Here is a 12638-nt window from a genome sequence, read left to right as displayed (position 1 = left end):
GGTTTGAAATATATTTTCTGGGCTTAATTCTTTTACCCCATATAACACGTTAACAATCAGGGATGCCACTAGGTGTCCTCCAAAAATACTGAAACTTATCGCGGGCCGGGACAGTGTCCAAGAAAGAAAAAAATTTAGGGGGGGTCCACCTTAAATTTTGGGATGGACACAGGTAAAAAATTGGACAAGCAAAAAAAAAAAAAAAAAAAAAAAATTAGGAGGGGGAGGGGGGTCCGCCCCCACCTCAAATTTAGGGGAGGGGGGGGGGGAGGACCAAGTGGCTTCTTACCTCGTTGTGATCGATGACTTTGAAGTCAATTAGGTTTGAAAAACTGAGGGTAATTAGTTGTGTGTTTCTCATAGAACTCTAGACCAAAAGCTTCAGTCTCTGTATTTTGGTTGTTCAGCTGAACCGCGTTGGCTCCACTCACCAATACATAGACTGAAGAGTTGTTGGCCCGTACATAAAGACAACGTATCAGCTAACCCAGGGAGCTCCGGCCTGCAAAGCGGGCCGGAGCTCCTTGGGCTAGCTGACACGTTACCCAAGGATCTCCGGCCCGCTTCCCGGGCCGGAGCTCCCTGGGTTCCGTATCAGCATGCAGCAGTAACGTTAGATCTAACATTCGGCGGAAACCCCATTTTCGGATCGTTTTTTGGTACATAAAATGTCACATTATAAAAAAATAATTACATCCAAACTTACAAGAAAATATATAAAATTCAGAAACATCGTACCTTAGACCGCAGTTACCGCTAATTCCTTTCAAATGATGATCAAAACTTAGTCATCCTCGATTCCTTCATTGGTCATCGTAAGTTGCCATCTTGGATGACGTCATCATCTTTACAGACGTATCTAACAGTCGCTATTATACCGCGATTCGTGCCGCTGCTTTGCGCTTGTCTATGTGCGTGCGTTCGGAACTTGTCGCTCACATTGATTGGCCAGGATTTATTCTAATCGGAAAGCCTCGATAAAGCATAACTCATTGAACGTAGTGGGTAGTGCGCGGGTTTATAATAATATCTAGGGAAAATATTTCTCACTCGGTCGATCGACATGCATGAGAGAGGGGAAAAAAGGAGGACTTTCCGGTTTTTTAATACACAGAAAACAGGAAAAGTCGGAAATACGGAAATAAGACAGATAGCAGGGAAAAAGCCGGAATTCCGTATAAATACGGAAAAGTGGCATCCCTGAACAATAATGTAAGGTCACGCTGCTCATATTTTTTTTACTTGATATGATAATGATTTTAAAAAACCTAAATAGATAAAACAAAAGTTTGAAAGTTTGTTAGAAAGAATTTTAGAAATAAAAAAAGTGAGTTAAAGAGATTCAAGTGAGTTTATAGGGTAAGATAGGGTAAATTTAGTCCAGGATAGGCCACGTAGAAAATTGACTAAACCTTGTTTTTTCATATATACAATATTTTTTGATGGTTTCTTGTCAATTCGAGGGTGCTGATTACGAATCTGAATGATGCCACTCGTGTAACCTTGAGCGTTTTCCGCAAATTGGCAAAATCCAATATGGCGGCCATAATATGCAAATTACCCGTGAAAATCATAAAATTGCCAGCACATTGGCTACAAAATGCATGAAATTGTGTGGCAGGAGTGAAATAATCTCTGAAAAAATAATTTTTGACAAAATATTTATTTTCTTGATATTCAAAATGGCCGCCATAGGCCCCTGTATACTCTATTATGTACAACATGAATAGGGAAAATAATTTTCACAAAAATGAGCACTAAACTGCAAGAAATCGTGATATTATGAACAAAGTACTGTATGCAAATCACCAGATATATCATTTATTATGTCATGTATGGGAAAATTGCTGTATTTTAATTTTTAAAATAGCCGCCACTGGCCCAAATTGTATAATGTACAAAGGCAATGGGGGCCAAAAAATTCACAAGAGTGAGCACTAAAATGCATATTATTAAGATAAAAGAGTGGAATACTGACTAAAATCATAATTGTTAACGAAATATATTATTCCACTCTTTATCTTAATAATATGCATTTTAGTGCTCACTCTTGTGATTTTTTTGGCCCCAATGGCCATTGTACTGTTTGGGCCAGTGGCGGCGTTTTTAAATATCGAAATACAGCAATGTTCCCATACATGACATAATAAATGATATATCTCGTTAGTAATGATAATTTGCATACAGTACTTTGTTCATAGATCACAATTTCTTGCAGTTTTGTGATCATTTTTGTGAAAATTAGTTTTCCCTATTCATATTGTAATTAATAGAGTATACAGGGGCCTATGCCGGCCATTTTGAATATCAAGAAAATAAATATTTTGTCAAAAACTATGTTTTTTAGAGTTATTCACTCCTGCCACACAATTTCATGCATTTTATAGCCAATTTGCTGGCAATTTTATGATTTCTATGGGTAATTTGCATATTTTGGCGGCCATATTGGATATTGCCAATTTGTGGAAAATGCTCAAGGTTACACGAGTGGCATCATTCAGATTCATAATCAGCACCCTCGTATTGACAAGAAACCATCAAAAAATATTGTATATATGAAAAAACAAGGTTATGCCTCTTCTATCCTGGACTAATATCACTCTTGATGTAAAACAGTAATCTCCCTGTTCTGATTCCTGAATGACAAGTGTAAATTTAGATTACGAAATCTGTCAGTCTGAGCACTGTCTGTGTAACTGTTCATTTTCAATTTAATTTGCCTTCCATAAGGAATCATCTCACATATCAATCAAAAATCGAATTCTCTTTTAATGGATCACTACAAACTAAAGTCATACATGGACCTAATCTCCAAACATATATATTTTCAAATTTATCTAAAGATTATTCAGTCTTCAAAGTTCGAATTAAATGTCAGATAAAACTTTAGGGTATATCATAAAACACAAGCCGTTTGAAAGACATGACGTAAAATCTTATATTTATGGGTACACTTTATAATTAAAATGTTTAAATGGCCCAAAGGTCAGGACCCAAACAAAAATTTATAAGTCATTATAATTCTCCTTTTTTTGGGGGGGGGGGGGGGAGGATGGCGTAACACCAACCATCTAATGCTTGAGCTGACAATTTTGTGATATACTCATTGTTTGTAGCTTCCTAATATGTAATATCACTAAATGCCTAAGATAAGTTTTTGAATGGCTATTAAGAAAATTTAAAAAATACCAAGAAAGGGGGTGCTAAATATTATCAATAATAGAATTGAAATTTTCACAAAGAATTCATGGATGAAAGAAATTGTTACTATATTTTTTTCAAGAGAGGAATGATAAATGATAGTCCAATATCAATCGTATAATTGAACCTAATTTCTTTCAAGTTTGAAAAAGAATGAGAAGCACATCCTGATCTGAAAGGGGCAATAATTTTATTGAAAAGTAATCAATGAAATATATATACATGTATATAAATGCATATTTTTAAGGGAAAGCCTTTTTAGGTTTTCCCTTCTTTTTATAATGCTAATGAATAAGTTCAGCAGGTAAACTATTTGAAATTTTGCTAAGATTTGTATTCTGAAGAAAAAAAAAGAGATAATAGCTTGCCAGTTTGTCTTTCAAATATAACCAAGAGTGTATTGCCTAACAATATTCTGTACTACTGACTCAATGTGAATCTCATAATCTTAAGATGACAGATGGTTTATTTAAAATAAGATTTGTGGAGTTATTCTTGTGTTCTGCCTGAAGGAGCTTTGAGATCTCTTTCGTCTCATAGTTCATAAACATCTAAATGACATTTATTACGGGATTAAATGTCTGGCTTGTGAAGCTATATATAAAGAGCTGCTGAAAGATTGTGAAAGTTTAGTAGCGTCAATAAAAGTATAGTTGATTTACGAAGCATGAGGGTGCATAAAAAAAGGGATCCAGATGCCGGATGAAATTCAATTCTCTTTTGTATTTAAAACAAATGTGTACAAAGGCCAGCAAATTAAAACTAGGAATGAAAAGAGATCAAAGATTACAAGTGAAACTACTCTTAATTATAATGATAATATATAGCATTTAGAGTGTGCCTTCTATCTAGTTTCCTATTCAGAGGCGCAGAGGGAATTATTACACAGAAAGGGGGGTGTTATTTGAAATATGATGAGAATAGATATGTCTTAATGTTGGCTTTGAATGACTCTATAGACTTGTCATTGCATAATGTCAAAGAGAGTGCATTCCACAAAGTGGGAGCACCATTAGCGGAAGCTTTTTCACCAAATGAGCATTTGACTCTACGTGTTGTCAACAACGCGGTTCCCGAAGATCTGATGAGGTGAAGGAAGAAAATAGAGAAAAGCAGAATTCTCTAAAATCAAACTGAGTGAGAGCATGAAAAGAGACTGAAAATGAGAGAGATAGAGAGGGGAATACTCTTTCTTGGAATTGGGGCAAGTGTTGTGATAGGGACTGTAAACTGGGTGAAATGTGAAGGCTGATTTCAGAAACCTCTCCCAGATTACCTATATCACTATGTAGATATTGCAGGTTTTTTTTTTTAATAATCAAAAGGAATCTTGTTCTTATTTAAAAATGGAATAAAAATCAAGTATCTAACATTTTTCTACTAGTACCCCCATCATTTCTTTAACAATGACAAAATAAGCCATGTAAACATTATTTTGTAACCTATCAAGAATTCTTACCAAGACATAAACATGCAGAGAAAAGATGTATAATTTTGAAATATGGAAAATAATACCTTTGGAATATTACTGTACATTTCATTACAAGTTTAAAGCATTTCTTTCAGCTGAAGTGATAGGGCCCATTTATATGATCAGCATTTCTGTATAATTTAGATTTTAATTTGGGTTTTACTGAAAGTCAAAGAATACTAGGTCACTAGAATCAAATTTATATCTATCCTGCATCTAATATAAACAAATAGAAAATAAGATAATGTCTTACTCTACTATCTTCTTAATCCTAGTGGTATCCTATAAGAAAATTGGAGTCTATTGACAGGGATCTACATGCACATGTAGTACGACGACGTAGTAAAAGAAATACAGCTAGATGTAGTATTTAAAGGTGTGATATAATAGTCAATTTTTTTTGGCATAGCAAAAAATATATATACTAATGTTAGGGAGTGAACACAAATAAAGAGAGACAAAATGGGATGGAATTGCAAAGCCCCTTTAGTACAGGGGTAATTCACCAACAGCTGAAGACAATCCCTGAAAAGGGAAAAGAAAAAGCTTTAAAGTTTAACTCTTCCACCCCTGTGGAGTGATAATAATCAAAATCAGTTAGTACTTCAGGGACTCTCACCAAAACTATAAAAAAATCTTATGCCACTATTTAGTATTGCACAACAGAATTTGACCAATGCAAACTGGCTCAAAAAGCTTTCATTATTTCTTTTTAATCTGGACCCATATCCCCACAGTTGGAGGTTGGTAGAACAATTCAAGAAATTCGCCAATGTTATTTACAAAAAAATGAAATAGAACTTAAAAGGAAACATTTTTGATTTACAAGGATCTTACGAGTATGACATTCATCTGAAACTGTAGCTCAAGAAAACAAATGAACACTCATATTCTTAAACTGCTACAAGTAACACGTGTTATAATGTGTTTGCACACTTGTAAGGATCAGGTAGCACTCTTTGCAGGATAACACTAATATGTTATGCAAATATCTGTATTTTTTTTTACAAACATCCTAATTCCCAATGCAAGGTGTGTCAATAGAGTAATTAGCTGATAATCAGTAAGGCTAAATTGATTTGCAACCAGGCATGGCTGGTTGACTGAGAATAAGATTCAATGGTGGACACTTTAATAGATGGGAAAGGCTAACATGGTGGTCAATTACTGTTTCAAGAGAACATACACCCCCCCCCCCTTTGCCTCAAAATTTCACTCCTCTTTCTTTATTTTCATTTCATTTTCAGTTTCAGTCAATTGACAAAAAAAATACATAATTAATCTTATAATTAAGTTATGGCTTTTAAAAAACTTAATCTTAGTTAAGATTTCAATTTTGACGCTGCTGTCGTTGGAAAAGCGGTGCCTATAGTCTTGCTCTACTATGCAGGGGGACAAAAAGCATAAAAAATTACTTGTGACATGAACACCACACCAGGGAAGTGGCAAATTCCTGACCACACCAAGGAGGACAAGAGGACACCGGTCTCGATAATCTGTATGTGATTGCATTAAGACCTGCTAAAAATACAAGCATGAGGCGATCTTCTAAGTAAATTTACTGTCAACATGCCTTAATTACTGATGGGACTACATAGAAGTACTGTCTAATTATTCTATCTTTGTTAATTATTAATTCCTTGATTGGCATTTTCAATAATCCTGAAATGACCCCCTACACACCTTGCTTGTATTCTACTCTAGAGTTCAGTAAAACAAAGCTTAGTGAATGATCATACCATCAAATTTCTTAAAGGAGAATGAATCCTTTGGAACAAGATAGCTTGTGTGAAAACAGAAAAATCAAAGAAACAGATCAATGAAAGTTTGAGAAAAATCGGACAAACAATGAAAAGGTTATGAGCATTTGATTATTGTGATCACTAATGCTATGGAGATCCTCATATTGGCAATGCGACAAAGATGTGTGATGTCACTTGTGAACAACTCTCCCCATTAGTTTAGTATATATTTCACTGAAATTGCCTCTTTTATCACGTCTATCAGTAAATCATGTATTCTTTCTATAGGAGGGCATGTACTAGAGATTTTAAAGAATGCATCATGGATAAAGAGTTTGTATCACCATAAGAAAAAGCAAAAAGATACATTTTGGGGGTATTTTACAGTCCATCAAAGGGAAAGTTGTTCACATGTGACATCACACATCCTTGTCGCATTGCTAATAGGAGGATCTCTATAGCATTAGTGATTGCAATATTCAAATGCTCATAACTTTCTCATTGTTTGTCCAATTTTTCTCAAACTTTCGTTGATCTGTTTCTTTGATTTTTTCTGTTTCGACACAAGCCTACTTATTCCAAAGGTTTCATTCCCCTTTAACGTTTTGATTGACCGAACATCTTGCACATACTTCAGCTATATTAGGAATGCCTTAAAATCCCTAAATTTAATAATATTACATGTCTAAAACAAGAGGGAGTGGGAATGTACTTTGATCATAAGGAATATAGCGATGTGCCACTCTTATAGGAAACTTTTTTACAGAAAACATTTTTCTTACATGGGATAAGGAAGGGTTGATGTATAAAATTGCTAAAAATGGAATGGTTTTTTAATTTTTCAAATCAATAATACAGACATCTGATGCATTTGATGGAAAAAAAATAATCAAATCTGTACACTTTCTCACCAAAATGACCCTGAAAATGAGTATGTATTTGGATGCTTCAGTTGCACATTCCTGTCTTTAAAATTTTAAAACAAAGTACCCAAAATAGCATTAAGAACTCTGATGTCAGTAGCTTTCATATTGAAGAAAAAAAATAATCAAACTTTCTTCCAAAACAAATCTTGGCATATTTTCTTTTTTGCACAAAAGTTGCTTCTAAAAAAGCCTCCCAAAATATTGTTACACAAATAGGTATGCGATGTCCTAACAAACCTGGCACGTAGAAGCACGCTATTAAACCCATCGAGGTGCTTACTAACGAGGTCTGGGAAAGTAAACAGAAGAGCTTCTATCCCATACAAGTTTGAGTCATTAAGTGTCTTGGAAAGCAAGGCATTACTCAAATTCTCTAAGCTGTCAAAATATTGCTCTCGATATTTTGGGTAAAGTGAATATAAACATGCTCTTCACCTGGCGAGAATACTTTCTCCTCTCACACTTTTTGAAATTTACATTTGATGTACAGTACAGTTCTGGGAGAATTATCAAAGAAGTTTATCTTCATCGAAACAACAATGAATTTTTTTCAAATTAAAATATGAAATGTCTCAAATCTAAATATTTCTTTTGATACTGTAAGATCATGGTCAAATGCTAAATGTGCTATAAAAAAAAATAGAAGGGATAATAAACATATCACTACAATCGATTCTCTCTTTCTCTCTTTTACCAACTTTTCTAGAATCCAGGCGAAATATACAGGATATGCCGTTTCCAGACACAAAGATGTGATGTAAAAGAATGGAGAGTGACATAAATCTATAAAATGAAACAAGGAATCAAGGAGTATATGTATGCTTTGGACATCATCATAAGCAATGCAATGGATAGAGGATTTATTTGAGGATTAGCAAACACATCACAGGGAAGTGGTTTGCATTACCTGGACAAATAAAGGATACCTCCCCACATGTATGCTCTTTAATGCTAAAAAATATATCCCAGAGCAGAATGGCCTCCACAGGGACAGAAAGTTGGTATTATGAATCTCTATCATATGATATTTATAGTGGGACTCAAAACAATAGTTTATTATTAAATGGATCTGAAGAAGAGCCAACTATTGACCCTTTCTACTTTCCTCAACCAAGTGCAATACATTCTGTAGTCGACCTTGTGCTCATGTCCGTTTTCCTTGTCACTGGAACAGTTGGCAACATGTTGGTGATTCTAGTGTACCTGAGAAACACCAAACGTAAGCAGTCAACAGCAAATCACTTTCTTTGTAGCTTAGCCATAACTGACTGCACAGTCTGTATCATTGTTGTGCCAATGCATATATACTTTGAGATCATGGCCATGCATCGTAGGATCACAGCTTCTGAGTGTAAGGCGATAATGGTGATCTGGCACCAAACTCTGATCTGTTCATCATGGATCCTAGTTGGGATCTCCATCGATCGCTTCTACTCCCTCTGCCGACCCTTCGACATGCGCATACACTCCAGGATGGTGCGGAAGATCATCATCTGCATCTGGGTCATGTCCGTCCTGGTGGCGTTCCCAGCGGTGTTCTACTACGGCGCTCCAGGGTGTCGGTTCACGGTGAAGGTGGGTTCTCCAATGAGGATCTTCCTTGCCATAGGCCAGGCGTCTATCACTCTCATCCTACCATTGACTGTCATAGGAATGAACTACCTCCGTATCTTCTCTGTCCTATCGAAACGAAACCGCCATGCGCAGCACCAACTTGGACGGTGTAGGGTCATGAACCAGACACGCTTGATCGTCGCCAAGCGTCTCCTTCTGGTCATTGCTGTTTTTATCATATGCTGGTTACCGAGGACCATCCTTGAAATATATCACAGTTTTGTGCACGAGGACCCACAAGTCATGAAGGTGCTGATTGTGTACATTTGCAGGAATATTCTACCGTATCTCAACTCAGTTTTAAATCCACTTCTTTATTCTATGATAAATCCTAGTTTTCGGCACGAGTGTTGGGATATTCTCTGCTGCAGATACAACAGGAGGAGACTTTTGAGAGCGAACAGCATTAAAAATGGAAGTGCTTCTAGGAGAACATTTAACAGACAATCAAGTTATAATGATGTTTGGTTATAGAAGTAGCAGTACTACCATCAGGCATTAAACATAACAAATTCTTATGAAATCATATATTTTTTCCCCCAAGTAATTAGGGTTTGAGTAGTTATTCCTATTCATTTCTGATTTCTCCAAGGCCCATGCAACTTCAGTCCGCCCCCTACTCTCTTTTTATTTCTTTTTATATTTTTAACTCTTTCTATTTTGCAATTACAATAATATATTACAAGTCAAGATTATATTTAAAAATTTGAATTCTTCTGGATTCTGTAATTTCAATGAGACAGTTCTAATAAAAGAAATGTATAACTACAATTAAGAATATGGGCAACCTGTCCTTTCATTTGTTCTTGTAGACAAAAGGTTCAAATTATTTTTCACCTCATTTTCTTTCTTTCCTCAGCCTCTGCCGCTGCCCCTCCTCCTCCTTTTTCTTCCCACCTCTCTCCTCCTCTTCTTGTTATTCTTCTCTTCTTCTTACTAGATGTAATGATAGTAGTGACTACTTATTTCAATTTTTCATTTAAGTTCTTCTAATTAGTCATTTCATTTAATGTATTTATTATAGATCAATTTTGTTTCTTCTCTAAACATGTATTCTAATTCTTCAATTACAAATTCACATCATTTTTATTTGTCATTCATTGCACATTGTATAATTTGATATAATTTTTTCCCCTTACATTTTGATTCTTTTAATCTATTCTTGACCTATTCTCTAAATTTTATTCATACGAGATACTTCATTTAAATCTATGTCAAGGTTTCTGGACACCTCATTCATCTTTTTAATAGCCTTGTTTAATAGCTCCCTTTAATATGCAACACATGGATCCACCATTTACGTCACTGAGAAAATTTATGACGTATATTGAGCTCTTGAAAGACACAGCAATACACTGCTCTAGTATTTCTAAGGGCCATTATTTGGAAGGCTCCTGAAAAGAAAACATCTCTTTAGTCTTAATTAACCATCAAGGCCAAACAAGAAGGAGAAATTTAATTGATGTGTGATAATGTGCGCACAGAATCCTTGCAGCTTAAGTGGGTCATTAGCATACAAGTATTGTTTGTATTTTAATCAAGTGCAATGGTTGACACTTGTAAACAATGACTTCAATTTTGTTATTCATTCATGAAATAATTTGTGGATGGTGTGATGGGAGAACAAATATTGTAAGTATTAAGATAGTTAGGTAGATTAAAAAGGATTCAGGGATAGAGAGTGGGAGTCAGAGAGAGGGAACAACAGAGATACAATGTAGAAATAGACAGAGACAAAGAAGGGGTATTTCCAAAAAAGTAAGAAAAGAAAGTGCTACAAAGACTGAAAACCAAAGTGTTATATACAAATGAAGCAGAATGCTATTGCAAAGGAAAAGTGGTAAGACAAGATAAATAGGAAGAGAGAAACACAAGTTTCAGTATGAATCTGAAACCCTTATGGTCAATTCCTTTGCTTACAAATTCATTGAAGAAGAAGAAAAAAAAGAATGTATACAAACAACTGCCATTCCATTGTGCCATTATTTTACCAAAACCTTCCCACAGCCATTTCCAATAAATTCCTCATCTCAATGTGTCATTTTTTCCTGTCATTTAACATACTCATCACACCAACACCATATATTTCAACTGTCATTAGCGGCACTACACATCAAAGATACCATAAATTCCTCCCTGACATAAAAATGTATATACACAAACAGGCCAGTAAAACCATCAGTGTTGAATACCTTGCATATATTTATGGAAAAGGGAGGGGGGGGGGGTAATGGAAGTGGAGGGGCTTTGGTATACACATACCTACAGTATATTAGTAAATTTATTTGCATTTCTTTATCTTTTGATGAGATGATGTTTTGGCCCAATCACATCCTAGGTTTTAAAGGGTTGCTGATCATTTTATTCCTATATATTGTATAATATACTATTTTTATGTTTGAATAAATTGAAATTTAGATTTAAATGGTGTTACTTCTAAGTTCTTTCAGGTTCTCATAGGCATTGTAAATTTAATTACGGTATACTCAAAATGAAAATAATAAGAACCATTCATAATAACAGAATAATATGAAAATGACAGTGCAAAATTAATGCACAAATCATAGTTTGATTGAATATACTCTAAAATATTCAGATTTTAAAAGCACATGCTAATAATATTTTAAGAGTATTCAATGTTCTCCTCAATAGAGAACACTACAACCCCAAACCACCATAATCATTTCAATCTCAAACATGAAGAGGATATGCGCAAAAATAAAGTTTATTTTAAATACAGAATTTCGTAGAGATAAAATAAAAAAGACAGCATTAAAAAACAGTTGCAACATATCAAACAGGACTGCATCAAAATAGACATGACACTCCTTGTACACATATAACAAAATAGGAGAGCAAACACATTTCATTTTAAGAGTGGATGTAAAAGTTTAAAATGTCAAAGTGAGAAATCAATAACCGTCCCTAGGTACTTGTCATCACAATTAAGATTTACACACCTCTCTACCATTACCCACAATGCTCGCTGACTTCCCACAAGCACTCCAACCAGTAAACTCTGAAGAGCAGGCAGGCTGGTACTACGACACACCATCTCAAGCATTATGGTACTTATCAACACATTAACAGTACCAATTTGACATCTTCCAGCTAGGCTAAAAAAAATCCAGCTATTCTTGTACATTTCAGATCAAACACACCATCTATTTGTTTTGCGTCAAATATAGATTTTGGGGAATGGTTTTTATTTTCATACTGTTCATGTGCAGGTATAATCACAATTGATCAAATTCTTTACATAAAAGTATAAAATTAATTTGTACCAAGTAACCAAATGCAAATATTTCAGCCACACTAATTTTAGAAGGATATCCATTTTGTTTATGATTCAAGTTCTTTACTTAACATTAAGTAATATGCATACCTGCAATCAGTATCAAAGCTACGAGGGCGCCGAGCGGGTGTACGGCCCGCTCTAACGGTAGGGACTCTTTGCGATTTCAGCATGTAAAAGTTGAATTTCCCTACACTTTTTAACGCAAATTTACCCTCATTACCACACCAGAGGATGACCTACATACATGTAGAGTCTACTTTTTTTATTTCTCAATTAAAAATTAAAAAAGTCTTTAAAATATCACTTTTGTGACAAAAGACCACCCAGTTTCATTCAGGTATGATTTGTTTTCATTTAAATCTATATAGACTTGGGGACAATTTTTC

General features: G+C 34.9%; 1 protein-coding gene across 1 annotated transcript; it reads left to right on the top strand.

Annotated features, from left to right (window-relative positions):
• Positions 1–8050: 8050 nt before the first annotated feature.
• LOC129265830 (neuromedin-U receptor 2-like) lies at positions 8051–11369 on the top strand. Its single transcript, XM_054903761.2, has one exon. The coding sequence runs from the start codon at positions 8289–8291 to the stop codon at positions 9426–9428; it is 1140 nt and encodes a 379-aa protein (XP_054759736.2). The 5' UTR covers positions 8051–8288; the 3' UTR covers positions 9429–11369.
• Positions 11370–12638: the final 1269 nt, after the last annotated feature.

This window comes from Lytechinus pictus, chromosome 7 (genome assembly GCF_037042905.1).
Source record: "Lytechinus pictus isolate F3 Inbred chromosome 7, Lp3.0, whole genome shotgun sequence".
In the NCBI taxonomy this organism is placed as follows: Eukaryota; Metazoa; Echinodermata; class Echinoidea; order Temnopleuroida; family Toxopneustidae; genus Lytechinus; species Lytechinus pictus.
Note: the sequence above shows the minus strand (reverse complement) of the source record. Positions and strands in the feature narration are given on the sequence as shown.

Excerpts from the sequence above, each read along its gene's own strand:
- LOC129265830 (XM_054903761.2), top strand. The coding sequence starts at position 8,289 with ATGCTAAAAAATATATCCCAGAGCAGAATGGCCTCCACAGGGACAGAA.